At 39.2% G+C, this 20,705-nt stretch overlaps 1 protein-coding gene across 5 annotated transcripts in view; it reads left to right on the top strand.

Moving 5' to 3' along the window:
• Positions 1 to 14,807: 14,807 nt before the first annotated feature.
• The window catches only part of LOC120017611 (Golgi-specific brefeldin A-resistance guanine nucleotide exchange factor 1-like), an 80,342-nt gene continuing 74,444 nt past the window's right edge, over positions 14,808 to 20,705 (top strand). For 4 of the 5 annotated variants that reach the window (XM_038960493.1, XM_038960490.1, XM_038960491.1 and 1 more), the window contains exons 1-4: positions 14,808 to 15,070; positions 18,788 to 18,853; positions 19,118 to 19,221; positions 19,656 to 19,722. In XM_038960493.1, coding sequence (XP_038816421.1) covers positions 19,126 to 19,221; positions 19,656 to 19,722 — 163 coding nt within the window. In that variant the 5' untranslated portion in view covers positions 14,808 to 15,070; positions 18,788 to 18,853; positions 19,118 to 19,125. The remainder of the gene's footprint in view (positions 15,071 to 18,787; positions 18,854 to 19,117; positions 19,222 to 19,655; positions 19,723 to 20,705) is intronic. The other variant, XM_038960489.1, reaches the window with a different exon arrangement.

The following is a 20,705-nucleotide window of genomic DNA, read 5'->3' as shown; positions in this document are numbered from 1 at the left end:
ACACCGCCTGGTATAGAGGTCCTGTATGGCAGGGAGATCGGCCCGAGTGATGAACTGGACCGTACGCACTACCCTCTGTAACGCCTTGCGGTCGGATTCCAGGCAGTTGCCGTACCAAGCGGTGATGCAGCCAGTCAAGAAACTCTCAATGGTGCAGTTGTAGAACTTTCTGAGGATCTGAGGGCCCATGCCAAATCTTTTCGGCACATCGGTTTGAGTGTGTCAAGAACTGCAACGCTGCTGTGTTTTTCATACTCAACAGTTTCCCATGTGTATCAAGAATGGTCCACCACCCAAAGGACATACAGCCAACTTGATCAATTATGGCAAGCATTGGAGTCAACATGGGCAAGCATCCCTGTGGAACACTTGACACCTTGTAGAGTCCATGCCCCGACAATTTGAGGCTATTCTGAGGGCAAACGGGGGTGCAACTCAATATTATGAAGGTATTCCTAATGTTTTGTACACTCAGTATATATATATATGAGAGAGAGAATACACACACACACACAGTTGAAGTCGGAAGTTTACATACCCTTAGGTTGGAGTCATTAAAACTCGTTTTTCAACCACTCCACAAATTTCTTGTTAACAAAGTCGGTTAGGACATCTACTTTGTGCATGACACAAGTCATTTTCCCAACAATTGTTTACAGACAGATTATTTCACTTATAATTCACTGTATCACAATTCCAGTGGGTCAGAAGTTTACATACACTAAATTGACTGTGCCTTTAAACAGCTTGGGAAATTCCAGAAAATGATGTCATGGCTTTAGAAGCTTCTGATAGGCTAATTGACATCATTTGAGTCAATTGGAGGTGTACCTGTGGATGCATTTCAAGGCCTACCTTCAAACGCAGTGCCTCTTTGCTTGACATCATGGGAAAATCAAAAGAAATCAGCCAAGACCTCAGACAAAAGATTGTAGACCTCCACAAATCTGTTTCATCCTTGGGAGCAATTACCAAATGCCTGAAGGTACCACGCTCATCTGTACAAACAATAGTACGCAAGTATAAACACCATGGGACCACGTAGCCGGCATACCGCTCAGAAAGGATACGCATTCTGTCTCCTAGAGATGAACGTACTTTGGTGCGAAAAGTGCAAATCAATCCCAGAAAAACAGCAAAGGACCTTGTGAAGATGCTGTAGGAAACGGGTACAAAAGTATTTATATCCACAGTAAAACGCGTTCTATATCGACATAACCTGAAAGGCCGCTCAGCAAGGAAGAAGCCACTGCTCCAAAACCGCCATAAAAAAGCCAGACTACGGTTTGCAACTGCACATGGGGACAAAGATAATACTTTGTGGAGAAATGTCCTCTGGTCTGATGAAACAAAAATAGAACTGTTTGGCCATAATGACCGTCATTATGCTTGGAGGGGGGAGTCTTGCAAGCCGAAGAACACCATCCTAACTGTGAAGCACGGGGGTGGCAGCATCATGTTGTGTGGGTGCTTTGCTGCAGGAGGGACTGGTGCACTTCACAAAATAGATGGCATCATGAGGCAGGACAATTATGTGGATATATTGAAGCAACATCTCAAGACATCAGTCAGGAAGTTAAAGCTTGGTCGCAAATGGGTCTTCCAAATGGACAATGACCCCAAGCATACTTCCAAAGTTGTGGCAAAATGGCTTAAGGACAACAAAGTCAAGGTATTGGAGAGGCCATTGCAAAGCCTTGACCTCAATCCCATAGAAGATTTGTGGGCAGAACTGAAAAAGCGTGCGGAAGCAAGGCCTACAAACCTGACTCAGTTACACCAGCTCTGTCAGGGGGAATGGGCCAAAATTCACCCAAATTATTGTGGGAAGCTTGTGGAAGGCTACCAGAAACGTTTGACCCAAGTTAAACAATTTAAAGGCAATGCTACCAAATACTAATTGAGTGTATGTAAACTTCTGACCCACTGGGAATGTGATGAAAGAAATAAAAGCTGAAATAAATCATTCTCTCAACTATTATTCTGATATTTCACATTCTTAAAATAAAGTGGGGATCCTAACTGACCTAAGACAGGGAATTTTTACCTGATTAAAATGTCAGGAATTGTGATAAACAGAGTTTTTCAGTAGTCAGACCCATAACTCAGTACTTTGTAGAATCACTTTTGGCAGTGATTACAGCCTTGAGTCTTCTTGGGTATGACGCTACAAGCTTGGCACACCTGTATTTGGGGAGTTTCTCCCATTCTTCCAGACGTGACGCTTGGCATTCAGGCCAAATAGTTAAATCTTGGTTTCATCAGACCAGAGAATCTTGTTTCTCATGGTCTGAGGGTCCTTTAGGTGCCTTTTGGCAAACTCCAAGCGGGCTCTCATGTGCCTTTTACTGGAGAGTGGCTTCTGTCTAGCCACTCTACCATAAAGACCTGATTGGTGCAGTGATGCAGAGATGGTTGTCCTTCTGGAAGGTTCTCCCATCTCCACAAAGGAACTCTGGAGCTCTGTCAGAGTGACTGTCGGGTTCTTGGTCACCTCCCTGACCAAGGCCCTTCTCCCCCGATTGCTCAATTTAGCATAATGTAAGAATTATGGAGACCACGGTGTTCTTGGAGACCTTCAATGCTGCAGACATTTTTTGGTACTCTTCCCCAGATCTGTGCCTTGACACAATCCTGTCTCAGAGCTCTACGGACAATTCCTTTGACCTCATGGCTTGGGTTTTGCTCTGACATGCACTGTCAACTGTGGGACCTTATATAGACAGGAGTGTGCCTTTCCAAATCATGTCCAATCACTTGAATTTACCACAGGTGGACTCCAATCAAGTTGTAGAAACATGTCAAGAATGATCAATAAAAACAGGATGCACCTGAGCTCAATTGAGTCTCATAGCAAATGGTCTAAATCATTATGTACATTTCTAAAAACCTGTTTTCGCTTGGTCATTATGGGGTATTGTGTGTAGATTGATGAGTAAAACTATCTATTTAATCAATTTTAGAATAAGGATGTAAAGTAACAAAATGTGGGAAAAACTAAGGGGTCTGTATACTTTCTGAATGCACTGTATATATACACTACATGGTCAAAAGTATGTGGACACCTGCTCATTCCAAAATCATGGGAATTAATATGGAGTTGGTCCCCCCTCTGCAGCTATAACAGCCTCCATTCTTCTGGGAAGGCTATCCATGTTAGAACATTGCTTCTGTGACTTGCTTCCATTCAGAGCATTGGTGAGGTCGGGCACTAATGTTGGGCGATTAGGCCTGGCTCGCAGTCTGTGTTCCAATTCATTCCAAAGTTGTTCAATGAGGTTGAGGTCATGGCTCTGTGCAGTCCAGCCAAGTTCTTCCAGACCGATCTCAACAAACCATTTCTGTATGGACCTCGCATTGTGCACAGGGGCATTGTCATGCTGAAACAGGAAAAGGCCTTTCTCAAACTGTTGCCACAAAGTTGGAAGCACAGAATCGTCTAGAATGTCATTGAATGCTGTAGCGTTAAGATTTCCCTTCACTGGAACTACGGGGCCTAGCCCGAACAATGAAAAACAGCCCCAGACCATTATTCCTCCTCCACCAAACTTTACAGTACTTTACAGCACTGAGCTCTTCAGTAAGGCCATTCTACTGCCAATGTTTGTCTATGGAGATTGCATGGCTGTATGCTCAATTTTATGTGGTTGATATAGCCAAATTTGAAGGGGTGTCCACATACTTTTGAAGGGTTGTCCACATTGTAGAATACTATGAAATAATTCATATGGAATCATGTAGTAACCAAAAAAGTGTTAAACAAATCAAAATATATTTTATGTTTGAGATTCTTCAAAGTTGCCACCCTTTGTGTTGATGACAGCTTTGCACACTCTTTGCATTCTCTCAACCAAATTCCTGACCTAGTCACCTGCAATGCATTTCAATTAATAGGTGTGCCTTGTTAAAAGTGAATTTGTGGTATTTCTTTCCTTAATGCGTTTGAGCCAATCAGTTGTCTTGTGACAAGGTAGGGGTGATATACAGAAGATAGCCCTATTTGGTAAAAGACCTAGTCCATATTATGACAAGAACAGCCCAAATAAGCAAAGAGAAACGACAGCATCATTACTTTAAGACATGAAGGTCAGTCAATCCGGTCATGAGGACCGCCCCAGGAAAGGAAGACCCAGAGTTACCTTTGCTGCAGAGGATACGTTCATTAGAGTTAACTGCACCTCAGATTGCAGCCCAAATAAATGCTTCACAGAGTTCAAGTAACAGACATCTCAACATCAACTGTTCAGAGGAGACTGCGTGAATCAGGCCTTCATTGCTGCAGAGAAACCACTACTAAAGGACACCAATAAGAAGAGGAGACTTGCTTGGGCCAAGAAACACGAGCAATGGACATTAGACTGGTGGAAATCTGTCCTTTGGTCTGATGAGTCCAAATGTGTGATTTTTGGTTCCAACCGCCGTGTCTTTGCAGAGTAGGTGAACAGATGATCTCGGCATGTGTGGTTCCCACCGTGAAGCATGGAGGAGGAGGTGTGATGGTGTTTTGCTGGTGACGCTGTCTGGGATGTATTTTTTTAAATTCAAGGCACATTTAACCAGTATGGCTACCACAGCATTCTGCAGCGATACACCATCCCATCTGGTTTGCGCTTAGTGGGACTATAATTTGTTTTTCAACAGGACAATGACTCAACACAGCTCCAGGCTGTGTAAGTGCTATTTGACCAAGAAGGAGAGTGTTGGAGTGCTACATCAGATGACCTGGCCTCCACAATCACCAGACTTCAACCAAATTGAGATGGTTTGGGATGAGTTGGACCACAGAGTGAAGAAAAAGCAGCCAACAAGTGGACAGCATATGTGGGAACTCCTTCAAGACTGTTGGAAAAGCATTACAGCTGAAGCTGGTTGAGAGAATGCCAAGAGTGTGCAAAGCTTTCATCAAGGCAAAGGTTGGTTACTATGAAGAATCTAAAAAAAGAAAAAAAAAGTGATTACTACATGATTCCATATGTGTTATTTCATAGTTTTGATGTCTTCACTGTTATTCTACAATGTAGAAAATAGTAAAAATAAAGAAAAACCCTTGAATGAGTAGGTGTGTCCAAACTTTTGACTGGTACTGTATGTATATTTACATTATAACAGCAGTATAATTGGTCTTTGCCTTGTACCAGAATTATTGAGGTAACACTGCCATAAGTGCCATAAGGGACTGTTTGAGTGTATGTGTTTAAATCAACATTTTCATGCCAATCTCTGTCACTCTATAAGCCCCTCTGTGGCTGTGCACCCTTTAACTCCTCTGGTGTGTCTCTGTGAACTATGATGTGAACGAGTCACATGGTGGCCCATAGTGGCATAACATTGAATCTCACTCACATAAGCTGAATACTTACTGGGGAGACTTGCTATTATATGTGGTACACATTTCCCAGTCATTTTCATTCAAGTACTGTACTGGTTAGGGGCTCTGATCTGATCAACCAACTTGCTGACCATCAACATTTGCAGACTAACTTGATGGAGAGCTCGTTGTCAGTTTGAAAGGTAAACTCAATAAGTCCTCAAACTGAGTCACCACATCAAGCAAACACTGGCTGTACTTCCGTTTCCCCTTCTTTTCATTTCTTCAGAACATTCCTGACAGCCCTCTGCTCATCGATGTGAATGCCTCTGCCCTTGACATCTCAGAAGAAGGCCTACATGATGAAACCTCATCTCCATACAGATAAGCCTAACAAAAATATTTGTATTCCACTTCAAAAGTTTAAAGAACTGCACGGATAAAACAAAGTGTTTATGATATGTCGTGTTGGTCGAGACTTTAAGATTGGAATTCACCGTGACAGAAAAAGAAAGTGAGTCCAACAAAAACGATACACTTACAATCCCTTCTGTTCAAGCATGTTTAAAGTTGCCATGCATCATGTTTTTTGAAGTTATAAATGACTATCTCATTTTTTTCAAAAGTACTGGTTGGATATCAAATATAAAACTTGATGTTGTTTGGTACAAGTAGACAATGATAAATACATACTTATGCCAATGTAGTTCTCTCCTCAATTTGTCAGAATCTTTATTCCCATGTGTATTATACTCAAACTATAACACCATCACCCTTAGACTCCCACATGACATCCATGACTTATAAATGTAACACCCCAGGAAAGCTTTTGAAGAGTAATGACCAAGTAAGCCCATATCCAATCACAATGAGGGAAACTGGGAGACACAGGAGGCAGTGGTGTGATCATGTCCGTATTGCTCTAATACAGGTTAGAATGATACATGTGAAAAGTGCCGTGCAAAAGCTGATAAATAGATATTTATCCTTCACAAAGTATAAAGCATGTAGGAATATATTATTCTATGGTGTTAGTATCTTTCCCAGTGGCGGTGTTCTGCCCCTGAAGGAGAGAAGGGAGATGGAGGATAAGGTCAATTCTCACAGAGAGATTGCTTTCCAAAATGTACTGCTTCTGCGTTGAGGCTAGCTATATTACTAATGAGGTTCTGATATGGTTTTGTGGGCTAAAGTTGACTTGCAGGTCTAATGGTATTTCAGTTGATTGTACTTTACAACCAGTCTAAAATGATATAAAAGATTATGCTGAAATCAATACAATTACTTGTCAAAGGTAAGTAATCAAATATAATTATTGCTTTTGATTCTCTATTGTGTAAGCTTGTTGAAATCAAAAGTCAATATGTGCCTTATAGGACATATCTGTTTGGTCTACAACAAAGTCCTAAACTGAAAAATAACCCAGTCTCATTGCAAAGCAACCCACAGCAAAACTCAGAGAATAGTTGCCTGACAGAGAGCAACAGGTGCTGTCCTTTGCTTTGTGTGTAGGGCTATGCCACCAGAGAATAACAGTATTTTGGTCAGAAATATGAATTTGACACAGTCAGACACATATCCACTTTGACAGTGATGTATGGGACCGTGTCAGAGCAGTGCTGAGAGAGGTTGGGAAGTTTGGCCGGGAGTGCGGTAACACTCACCCGTCATTTTGCCTAGAACAAGGTGTCAGTGTCCCCTTCAGAGCCGCGACATTATTATATTTCATATTCCAAATCAAGTCCCTTCCCTAGAATTAGATAAGGCCAACAACCCATCATGGGTCTAACAAGGACACATTGATAAAATGGACACTAAGCTTTTTTGAATTTCAAGAGACACTGAATGGAATGTCCCGAGGTCACCCCAGATTTACAATAATGTTGTGTTATTTAGTGCATGTGCATTCATATTATAAAGGTTATCCTTAGTCATAACCTAATGACTATAGGTGCAATGTCCTATATGTTTATAGGGTATGTTATGATGATGACTTAGTTAATTACCAATTCATTTCGTTCATTGTTATCTGCTTTATATTTGACAACATCTGTCACAATATCAATCAATTACTTCACCTAACATCTCTGAAAATATAACATTTTCCCTATGGTGGCTCCTTTAATTTATCATAGAAATGTGCATAAATGTGTAGGCCTACAGTTGAGAATGTATCCTTTCCTACAAGTTAAATCAGAGATGCCTGATTATGTTGTCAAAAGGCATGCACTCTATTTCAATCCATAAATGACTCATAATTAAGACATATTGTATATAACCAATTGTTCACCCATTGAAATAAGTGAAGTCAAGCTAGTCACTAAATGTGTACAATGGTAATAATACATGTATTATAATAGGAATAATTACAACAAATCATGATACTATTCATAGTCAGATTATAAATCATTATTTTTTTCTTGTTCAATAGTCTACAAAAAGGCCTACTAATGTTGATATAGCTGTTGGCTATATCAGATACTTGATCGTAACCTGACATGCTGAAATGCTACAGGCAAATTGCTTGTCTGACAAACATAACCCGTAGCGATTGACTGTGTAACCTTGGTAGTTCAACAACTTTATTAGAATTACTGTGATGTTTTCTAAGGACTTGGTCTCGTGCTCGTGCGCCATGCATTGTTAAATTGGGAGCAGTGCACCACCACTCACCATCCACATTCAACCTCTGTGTCCCTCTGTTTTCTGTCTCCACAATGCGCTTTAAGAGCATAAAACATTGCTGTAAGCACAGATGGGAGTGCACGTTCACTCATATGAACAGAATGAAGTTTAACTCGTGTTCAACTCTTTGCGCAAATCAACATAAGTAGGAGTTGGGGTCTCTAGTTTGCACAAGCAGAGCGCTTTGCATAAGCAGTTGCCTATACGAAATCGGTCTCATTAAAATATACATCTGATAATAATAAAAATGGAAGCAGAAATCCTCTCATTTTTCAGGAGATTGCTGGTTCCATCTGTTGTTACGGCAGAGGCAGACTGCTTACATTTCCACGGACTTGTGCATTAGCCTTGGAATTATTCATAAACGCGTTGAGAATTAATTCCTTGGATTAAGACTTGATTAAGATGTGTGTCACTTTGCTGTCTGAGAACATATTAAGGGCCTTCTCGAGGAGGCGGCAGATGGAATTTCGGCCCAATGTTTGTAGATGTTAATTTCTCCCCTCCTAACATTAATTTGCATATTACTGGGAGTGGCAAAGCATGAACTCGGATTTCTCAATGTCCCAAGTTATTTTCGGAGCAATTTATTCGATGTTATGAAGTCCATTTTATTATTATTATCATTATTAGGCTATTATATTTTGTATTTACCAGAACATTTTAAACGTGCGCATATATGTTTTATTACAGATTATTTGCCACTGAAATGACTGAGCTGGTAGGCCATGTGAATAACTTTATAGCTTTGTCTGGACGTTCAGATTCACAATAAATTGTTCAATTAATAAACATAAAGCAATCTGAAATAGGAGCAATTAAAAATATCAATTGTCCTATATCTACATTTTGAGTGAAATGTATAATGCTAAATAATGCTAAATCTAGAGGTACCTTACAAGTACACAAATACACAAATGATCACATCTAATATTATCTTGATCTTTAACTTCACATGTGATGTGGAACACGTGTCAGACTGAAAACTACAAAATAACATGCAATAAAAAATGACATGGCCTAAATCATCGATTCTTAATATAATATATATAATATATATATATTATTAATATATATATTATATATTATATATTATATATTATATAATATATATAATGGTTTGCCATTTGACCTCTTAAAATCGAAAAAATAGATTGACACTTGTTGTTCAACGTTGTAGGCTACTACTGAAAGTATTATTTTCTTATTCCCACAGAATAAATATTAAAAAGCCAATTTATATACCACTTTTAAAATACCCCTGTATAAGCCCACCATACAGAATAGGCCAAGATGTGTAAGACACGTTACTATCAAATCAATTAAATAAATGATGATTGTCATTCAAATTTCTGCATGACATATATCTAAAGAAGTTTTCAATTATTGTAAACATATTAGGTTATAGTGTTAGAATGAAGTAATATAGTTGAATTCGTAATAGCCTATATCCTTTTAAGGCCTATGTTTTCCATGACTAAAAAGGCCACAAACATGGACCCAACAAAGGATTGTTAGCCTATATGAAACAATAGCAGTGATTTATACTTAAATATATGCTCGAAAACAAACCATGTTCAGGGATGATTGAGCGCACGCATGTTTGTATGGAGAGAGTTCCGAGGCTTAGACGGGAGAGGGTAGCTCTGTTTTTCTTTCTGAGGTCTCTTGTCGCTCGGGAGCACCTGCCACCTATCAATTTCGGCTAGTTCCCCAAAAATGTTTGACCTCTGAAATAGTCTCACAGAAAGCGCCTCCCATGCAAGACAAAATCATACGAGTTGCATTTCGAAAGAGTTTATCATTTGGACAAACAATGGGAAAAATGTGTTAGCATGTATATCAATTCTGATATATTAAATGCTGGTAAACAAATATATTTATTTAGCTTTAGAAAGATGGAAACAGACTTATTTTTCACCTGAATTAAAGCAAATTTACATTTCACAAGAGGAGCATAGGCAAGGTTTAAAAACGTTTAGCCTTTACCCACTAAGACATTAATCAAGTCCAATATTAGAGATCATTTTAGATACATTGTGGTCTACACTTTCAATGTTATTGTCAAGGTATACAGGCTAGGCCTAATAGATGTATGTTTAATTCAGATAAGGGTTTGCATTATGGCTATGGTTATAGTAACAGAGTGCACTCTTATATGGAACCTAACTTTGAGTTTGTAAAGCCAGATGTGACACATCATCATCATCATTAATAATGAACTAAACTTTTAACATGAGTCTATTTCTTTTACCTTGGTCAATGAAAGTTTAACCACGCAATGAAAGTTTTACCTAAATCATGTTAACGGACTTACCGAGTATCCTAAACCTTTGGTCAATAAATTTAGAGTAATTTGCTGGTAACGCTTGAGTTTGTAAGGTGGCAGTTTCAGACTAGCAACACTAGTACAACAATGTATAGGCTTCGTTATTGATTGATACTTCAAACAAGGGCAATCTACTCATTTGCTTGCCTACTGCACATGCTGTCATAACAGACACAACCACGACATTTGGAGTTGTACTGAGAGACTATCCTACTTGCACTTACATGAAATCCCGGTCTGGTTAAATTAATCCCCCGAAAAGGCAAGCTTGATGTGGGTTAATGGTTGTCCGAATGAGATGTTGCTGACATGAAGAAAGTTCCTCTGTTTGTAAAGTAAAAAATCGTCAGTTTCCCTCTTTCAATGCTGTCAGACATGAAGGCAGTCGAAGAGTGAAGGCTTGATCCCCATACAGCGGTGGGACTGACTTTATGCTAAATATCTTGTGCGACAGGTCCACTGCAGAAAGGACTGCCCACTTCACCGCTTTTACTTGCCCGGTACCAACTCCACGGTGCGCGCTCGGGCGCAAGCAACCCGCACACACACACACACACACACACACACACACACACACACACACACACACACACACACACACACACACACACACACACACACACACACACGCGCACACACACACACACACACGCACGCACACACGCACGCACGCACGCACGCACGCACACACGCACACACGCGCACACACGCACACACACACACACACTCCCTTTCTCTCTCTCCCTTTCTCTCTCTCTCTCTCTCTATCTTGCAGCCATGCACCCTCACATGACTGCGACGTATCCCCGCCACTTTTCTCTGTATTCTCGGCTTGCGTAGCTTTTCGCTTCGCTTTGTCCAGGTGATATCGAGCTGAGTCAAAGTAGCCAATTATTTTATTGTATTTCAATTTCATCATTACGACAAACGCATGGCGACAAATACTTTAGAATAACGACGTCTCTTTCTTGGATGAATCATTATTGATATGTGAATAAGGCAATAACGTGACAGCTACGTGTAGGTTAAACAGGTATTGAGGGTTGTCAACCTTCCACGCACGGAGGAACGCTCAGTGCCATAGGGAGGAGGGGAGAGAACATGGACTAAAATAATATTTGGTACTCCTGTGCATTAATAGAACCTACTAATCTTATTTAATTAAAAAAAAAATCCAGATAAACAGCTTTCCCCTATCTGTGATTAAGTAATTAATTGATGATGCAAATTATGAAGTTTGCCAAAGCATTTTAATTCAAAACTTAGGATATCCAATATGGAAGTTCCAGAATAAGATGATCAGCCAAACAACACCCATGCACTTCCTGTTGACATTGTGTGTATTGAACCCACTGCTGACAAATTCTTCCTGCACAGAAAATTCTCCAGTGTCAAATCAACACCGAGTGTGTTAAATTTAACACTGTCCCAGTGTCTATATGGTCCACATTTTTCAGTGTTAAATTAACACTGCGATTAGTGTAAAGCCTTATTTGCATATTTCCTTGCCCTTGCCTTTCGAGTGAATGGTACAGTTACTACCCATGATTGTATTTGTTAGTGACAGAGACATCGTTGTTGCATTCATTAATTTCTAGCCCTGTGGCTTTCACCAAGTGAGATCCTAAGTGAATATGTTATCATTAAAATTCAATGGTTTTAAGACAATACCATAGATATTTCACAAGGCCTTATTTTGAGGGCCTAGTTTTACCCTAATACAGTGGCCTGAAACTCATGGTTTACATTCCACATCAGACCTGCAAGTCACATTATGCTGGCTTGCAAAGGGATGTGAAATTCCTATTGGAATCCAGCCAGAGTGGGGATATCCAACATTTATAGTTTCTATTCACCCACAATCTACATTCAGAATGACTGCAGGGTTGGGAAGACTATAGATTACCTCAAGCATGTAAACTGGAACAACCATTTCAGTAACCGGTGCAATAAGTCCAAGAAACAGATTGGATTAGTTTAGAAAAATCTATGTTATTTATATTTGAGTAGCATAAGATTAATTACTCAATCAAATATATGCAAAAACAAAGATATTGAAACAAACAATTCTAAAAATCAACCTGCAATAGAACATTATGGGAAATATGATAATGATGGGCCTGGCTTTGGTTCAACTCTGGTTATTAACACCAACACTGTGGTTATTTTACGCCACTGAGTGTTCATTTAACTCTTACAAAGTTAATTTAACTCCTGAATGAAAACTAGAAATGTTAAACTGAAAAATCAACACTAGTTAACACTGGCCAATTTGCTGTATGTGTCCTTTGTCATTTACCCAATGGCAATCCAAACTGTATAGAAGGACTACCTTGTACATATTCATAATTTTATGTCAAGTAGCCAATATTGGTATAGGATTTAGTCACTGGCGAAAGCTAATTGATTTGAAGGTCCATCACCATTTTACGAGTATTGTCTTCAGAATTCCAAATGTGTCTTTAGCTTGTAGTCACAAATGCCTTTGATAATAGCCTAAGCTATATACTGTATCTTATTACAGCACCAATAGGCTTACTGTGCCTTAAACCGGATTTTGTCAGATTTCTTACAATCACCTGGCAAACAAGGCCTATGCCTATGTCGAACTCCATCAAATGAGGCCACCGCTGCCTTAAAATGAATACATAATCAAAATATATGAGTTAGATTCAATCGCCTGAGAAATATGACAAAGGAATTCTACAAGCAACTCTGCAATGGATAACATCCTAGGTTTCATTGTCAACTGATTCCAAATGTTGGCATTAGTTTTAGCAGTCTGTAATAGGGTAACTATGAATAATGATTTGTGTTACTTACATAACATATGCCATTTAGCAGATGCTTTTATCCAAAGCAACTTACAGTAATGTCTGCATACATTTGGGAATGGGTGGTCCCGGGAATCGAACCCAATATCATGGCATTACAAGCTCCATGCTCTACCAATTGAGCTACAAAGGACCACTTCCCAGATATCTTGAGTAAATATTTGCAGTTTGGATGAAGTAAATGTAATCAAAAGAAATCCAGATGTTTCACATAGTGTGGAGAAGAAGTGTGGAAACAGAATGACGGGGACATTCAGTCAAAACATATCACACTATGGGTCAGATGAGGACACATCATAATACGCAGGCAGCGCAACATTCCATCATAAATGATCATTCAATAGCCTACTTCTTTTACATCGTTGTCCATGATTATGGAAGCATGATTCTGCTGTTTGATGAATACATCAACACATTGTTTCAATGTGCAAACTGTTGAACAATTTTTGTTTTGTTGATGAAATACGATCATCTAAAAAGGTTCCAGGTGTTTATTTGTGCTAATCTGACAGATGTTCACTACAATTTGTACAAAATATAACCTATTGGTTGAGCATACCACAAATGTCATGTATGTACAGGTGTATGACTGACATCCATAAAGATGTCAGTCATACACCTGTACATACATGACATTTGTGGTATGCTCAACTGTCTTGTTATTGCCTCAGTGGGGTTGCCGTGTCTATGACGTGCATTTATTTGCAGATGAAATGTTGCAATTACAAACCCCACAGGTGATCAAACACTTAGCAAAAGAGCAAATAGAGGGCTTTGATTGTAAGGAGTTGCTGCTGCATGTTTTAAACAGAAAGTAATACTTTCAGGTTAGAAACGGGCCACTGACATCACACAGCGAGATAAGGGTTTTGATATAGTTATAGAAAACCCTACAACATCTTTACACTGCACATAGAAACATAAATGCTTTCATTTTCCACAAAAATGCAGTTTATGCTGCACTGTAGCCTAACGTTAAATTTTAATTTTTATATTTTTACATTAAGTTGTCCCTCCTTACACGGTTAATAGGCCTATCTATTGATTCATTAATCATTATGGAATAACTTTAGTGCCTACATTTTCTAATTCTAAAGAACAGCACAGCCATAAATGCATAAGGAAACATTGGCTCCAGAAATAATTTTGTATGATCATTTCATCATACTGGGCCACCAACAGAATCAATCAACCAAAACCTTCATACATGTGTATCAACAGATGAACCAACCATATAAGTATTGGGAACATGGGCTGCAATAACAGCTTGTGTTGTTGTTTACACCAGATTACAAAGATGTAGCCTTGTGCTGCAGTCTTTGGCATTTCCAAGGATGCTGACCATAATGCTTTCGTCATCACGAACACTCAATCAACCTTGCTTACGGTTAGTCCCGCCCATTTAGATTCCTTGATTTCATGTAGCTAGAGTAGTTGGATACATTCGTTTATGGATAAGTCAACAGAAGTTTATGTAGCTAGTTATAATAAATGTTAAAAAAAACTTCCGTCTTCTAGTGATTCAAGGTATTTTTTCCAATAAGAATTATATTTCGTCGGCCTAGAGAGCTGTCAAACATAACATGCGATTGGCTTAGAGTTGTCAAACCATCCCAGTGCAGCATGTTCGGTTGTGAAGACCCAGGTTTTCCACGTCAGTGTGTTTACCAAGAACAGATTGACAGCCGGTTTATGTGTTACATTTGTCCATATTAGGAACAAATTACCGAATGAATCAATAGTTGTGGGTTTTAATATGACTCACGTACTGGGATGTCAAAATATTTGAATTGTCCTATATGTTGTAATTGATTTTTGGTCATCACTGTTGGCCAGTTAGCTTGCTAGCTAACTAAGTTAGCTATCATCAGTTGAAATTGTACAGGACTCCATCTTGGAACTGCAACCATACAGGTAGGCTATTTTCACAGTTCAGTTTGGACTACACATTTTTGCGCAATGTTAGTTTGCTAGTTGATGAGTCATAAATCCAGTAAAAGCTAACTTCACACAGTCATTGTTTCACCCCGACTGTGTGTCGTCAAAAATGTAAACTACGGCAGAACTAGCTAGCCGACCTGTCCAATTTGACTGAGCCCAGCTAGCTACGTAACTTGATAGCTAACGTTAGCTAGCTAGTTGTCTCACCAAGTTAATGTTTAATCTTTGGTCGTGAAAATAGATAAAGCATATCGATAGCGGTATACAATAATTTCCCAAGCCACTTGTCTATGTAACGTTAGCTGGTTAGTTATTTAGCTAGCTAGCTAGATTGGAGCATTGGTGTCAAGTCAATTACCCTAGTTAGTTAGCTACTTAACTATCTAGCTAACTTGTATCACCCATCACATGATTGGTGATCAAAACTAAATTCACTGCAGCATTAGGAATATTCTGTTGTAAATCAGCAACTCATGTTTAAAATGAAGATAATCCCAACATGTAAGCAAGCCTTTATTACTTCTCAGCCAGCTAACTAGCTGGGCTAGCCTAATCATCGTATCTATGCCAGGCCTGTAAATTACAAGGCTAGGTGAGTAGCTAGCTTGCTAGTGATGCTACTGTTAGGTTATCAATCCGTCCACAGTTGACACAGTAGCGTAGTTGTCAAAATGACAGGTAGCCAGTCGCGCGGATATTACTGATAAAAGAGTCTAAAACATGGGGATTTTCAAGTAGATAACTAATTTCAGTTGAGAAGAAGACCGAAGACTCTAGCTACTTCCATACCAGTAAGAAGAAGTTAGGTGTTTTATCTCTGAACACTCAAGATGGTTTCTCCACGGACTGTTAGATAAGGGGAGCCTTGGGGCGTTAACAACACTCGGTGGGGACTAGAGATCCTGACTGCCAATATGTCCAGCCCTAGACATACTATGTAGTTATCCTGACCGTCACACACACACACACTAATGGATGCTAATTCAGTCAGTGTGGTGTATTAGCAATGATTATATGTATCAAAATTCTTGAAAATGTAAGATGTAGAACTCTGTTAGGCAGTCCATGTCTTTCTGAGACTCCTCACCTTCAAACTCTGCAATGCTCCACTCTCCATCTGTCTACCTTAATCTCAGCTGGTTGACCAACAGACAATACACAGGTGTTGTGAGGACTTTTTCCTAAGACATGAATTTAAGTTTATGCAGTTTATACCACTATTTAATGTAACATATTTGAGAATGCTAAGACAGCCATCATACAACAACCTACCCTGCATTGCTTGGAAACTTTTGTCAGTCATAAACAAATTTTTCCTCACTTTTTATTGCGGCATATATTTGTTCTTGCCAGCATAATGTGTAGATCCCTTACTGTCCGCTATTAAAACAGAAAATACCATCATTAGCAAATGTACAGGATTCAAATATTCAACATTAGCTACCACTAATGTGCAAGTTGTAGAAGTAAACAATTAACTAACTTAAAGCTCATTCCATCTTGCCCGACAAATGCCTGTCCTGGTGCAGTCACTGGAGAAGAGCTCTGCTGTAGCTGCTGCTGTTGGAATAGTTGAGCTACTTGTGTTAGCCTTTCGTTCATATCAACCACTGTGTTGTAGTCCGGCATCGGATTCAGCCTGGCTATGAGTTGTTAGAAATCCATGCCCTCGTTTGGTGATGCGTCGTTCCCTCGCACGAAGAGATTCCTGGCAGGCCCGAGGGTCCCATGAGCTAATGAGAAAAATTAACTGTCAATAGCCGCTTGTCTCCTTTGCTGTATTTTACTAGGCATAGTTAGCTAGCTAGCTGTTGGGTAACCAACTATGTTTTGGTAGCTAGCTAGCTTTCTTTGCTTTCCAGCTAACATTACCCTCTAAAACATATACAAATAAAAATTAGCTAGCTTGTTTTTAGTCAAAACAGCAACATGCAATTTCTTACTCTTATAACTAAAATCCATGTAACATGATCCTGTTAACTACAAAGTTTAACTAGCTATTAACATTAGGTATTGGCTGTAGTAATTTAACTTAGTGATCTAGCTAGATTGCGTTGTTAACAAATAATAAGACTGCTTCTTACCTTATTGCGGAATCGCATTCGGAAGGTTGTGTCCTTGGGGTGTAGAGTATTGCGGACTCCGAGTACCGTTTATAAAGTTATCCATAACCATTTCCATGGCTTGGTGCGACAAGTAAAAATTCCAGGAGTTGTTCATGGTTTAAAATGACCGTCAGTATAAAACACCCCCAAGGAAGTGGTATGGCAGAGCTTTTAAATTGCGTTCATTTGATTGGTCATTTTCAACCGTCACGTCCTCACTTCTGGTTTTGTTTGTTTGATTGAATTGTTTTCCTTTCAATCGCTACGCCTCTCCATTTTATTCCTGTGCATTTGTTTGGCTGAGTTTGTGCCTGGTGTTTCATGAAACTACACTTCCTGTCCCATCAAAACAGGACCTCTGGTACAAGTGCGTTGCTCACAATTACTTTATATTGTCACTCCAGCAGAAACGGAAGAGGAAGCGAGACATCTCACTGGCTAATTTTTCCTGGTTCATATACAAGTAGACCAGACCCAGCTGCTATTGCATTGGTGTCTATGGGAGAGCCACCGCTTAAATTTACCGAAATTATGAAGCGCTGTGCAGTTTGCCAGGACTACAGAGACAGTAAATGTGGTAGTACCAGTTTCAAGCAGGGCTGCTTTTTAGGAATTAGGCTACTTAGAGATGAAACTATTTGAAATCAAGGGGCATAGCATTCGGAAGTTGAGAGCAAAGCTACTGTTCATTTCTTAAATTCTAGCGGAAAGAACTTTTGATAATTCATCATTGTTTATTTGATAAAACAAAAGTATGAAACAGTATCTGTTTGTTATATTAAACTTTACATTGTACTGTGAAACTGCTTGAGGTCTTAATCCCATTTGGCAACCAGCCTTTTTAGCTTGGCCTTTTAATCAATCAAATGTATTTATAAAGCCCTTTTTTTCAGCCTGAACAGCTAAAAAGCACATGGAATCGGGAACCACATGCAAATCTGATTCCTGGCCATGCGATTTGTCTGAATGGTCAAATCTAATGTATTTGCCCTCAAGTGGTTTTAAACTGTTATTTGGCATATCGTGTTGCTTACGAGCTACTCTGACAGTTTGACAAGGACATGTAGTAGCTAATTAGCTTGTTAATTGTTTACAAACAAATGAGTGAATGTGTTAGAACTCTAAACAGCTATACCTAGCTAGCAAAAAAGGACTAATTTTGAAAGTTGGGTCATTTTATCCTTTGAGGCTTTATTAAACATTTTCTTAAACCTATAATTTTGAACATTGAAAGCATCTGGGAAACGTCCATGGCAGGCATTGTTCTCAGCTTAGCTTGCTATAGAACTTCTGAGTGATTGGTGGTGTTGCTCGTGCTTCCTATCAGCCTACACCACTGCTCGCACACCAGTCGTTACTATGACAACTAGCGTAGCCATGTCAGAAAATGACTGCTGTCAGAACACACACATCGGATGTGGTCACTTGTAACTTGCTGTTTTGGACAGTCAGTATTCCAAAACCGATTTGAAAAATAACTGATTTGAGCATTAAGGCCTGCAGTGTGAACAAGGCTTAAGTCTATCATTCAAAGCTTGCATTTCAGCACTCCCACCCCCTGTACCAATAACATCTCCCTGCAAAGACAGGGTATTCTTTTTCTACAGTACCTTTCTCTGGCCGGCTTAAAGGTTAATCCAACCATTTTGAGGTACGTGGGGACACTGCTACTCAAATATTAACATACGTCAATCTGATAATGTTCTGCTTGCCCAATTTTTGTCTTGAGGTGGTGTCCAGAGATACCCTCTACTTTATGCTGATTTAGCTGTAGGATCAAATAGTTCAGTGTAGACAGTTGCATTGACTGGCTGGTCTTTGACTACCGAGCTATTTTACATTAATTCATTTTATTGCTTTAGATTAAGAAGTAGGCCTACTGCAAATTGATATAATTTATAGTTTGTCTTCTCAGATATCAGGATGGTCGACAAGAATATATACATTGTCCAAGGGGAGATTATTACTGTTGTAAGTGCCATCAAGAGGAATTCAAGGTGGAATACCCACACTCCTTTGGTAAGTTAATTTGTCTTGGTGAAGAAAAATGGAGTAACACAATGCTATTTACCAATCTAGGCTTAGTTTGACATAAGACAACAGTTTAGTTTTAATTGTAGAATTACCTGCTCCAGGAAGTAATGTGACAGACTTGGTACAAAAGGAAGAAAGATTAAAAAGTTAAGAGATAGATGGGGGGAAAATTGTGTTTTCATAATGCTGTCATGGATGTGTTTGTGTAGTGTTCAGGCCTAATCTTCATAAAAAAAACTATACCGTAGCTCTACATATGAACATACTCTGAGTAGAAGACAGCCATTGTATTAAAATTGTAGGCAGTGTGTTCATTTGGTCAAATCTGCAGCATTTGAATAGTTTCACTTTTGAGGTTCAAAGTCCTCTCATTAATTTTAGTTGATGCCAATATTGTTTATTGTTTCACCTTTGTACAGGATGAAGAACAAGATCCATTGCTTCACAGCTTCAGCCATCTGAAGGAGACTCTCAACAATATAAAAGGTAATTACGTCATAATGACGAGCACAACACATCACATAAGTGTTGTTGAATTTTGGGGAAATTGTCATGCCATAGGCCTGTAGTGAAGTCTCCTTTACTAATTCCTGACTAGCCCTCTTCTCTGTATAGTTGACCCATGAGGTCACCATTTCCTCCCTAACAGCATATTATACAGAGATACAGAGGATATGATAACACGTGAAAGTTTATAATAATTATTCAATATACGAGAATGACGATAATTGTCATTGTCCATGGAAGCGGACAAGCTTAAAACAAAAGACAAATTTTCATTTTCAATTTTCCCTTCGCCAATACGTTACATGGATAAACCTCAGCCAGTTGGGACCTTGGGGCTAAACACATTCAGATTGTTATCACAAAGTACCTTCTCCAGCCTGAAGAGTAAGAGCATATTTAATCAGGTGTGCAGCAGATTTCCACAGAGAAATAGGCTGGCCTTTCACGTTTGTCAATATTATCTCTCCCAATGTCTTACTGGGGGGACTACTCAGCTTAATAATTTTAAGAAGTCCCATTGAAACGATATCACTGTTTGCTAATCTTTTATCCAAATTCCTCATTATGAACGAGGCGGCGAAGGTAAATGTTAAGCTAAGTTGTGCAAGTGTTCTACTCTGCACAAAGACTGGAAGATGTGTGCAACTATGAGGCGATGCACAACGCTTCACAAGACACTGTTACCTCGGAGCTCTTCTAGCAACTTGCAATTCAGTAAAAAAAATATAAAATACTATATTTGATTTCCCTGCATGTCTTAATATTCTTGTCAAGAATTCCTTGATCGGTTTTGGTTGTGACAATACTTTGTTCTTAATATGTACTACTTCTATCAACTATATTTCCTCTGCAGGGCAATATTCTCCTTGTACTCAGACATAAGAATGTTCTATTCTTTTATACTTACTTAGTCCTCTTATTCCGGGGTGGACATAATTCTGCAACAATATTCCACTGGAGTC

This window comes from Salvelinus namaycush, chromosome 22 (assembly GCF_016432855.1).
Source record: "Salvelinus namaycush isolate Seneca chromosome 22, SaNama_1.0, whole genome shotgun sequence".
In the NCBI taxonomy this organism is placed as follows: Eukaryota; Metazoa; Chordata; class Actinopteri; order Salmoniformes; family Salmonidae; genus Salvelinus; species Salvelinus namaycush.
Note: the sequence above shows the minus strand (reverse complement) of the source record. Positions and strands in the feature narration are given on the sequence as shown.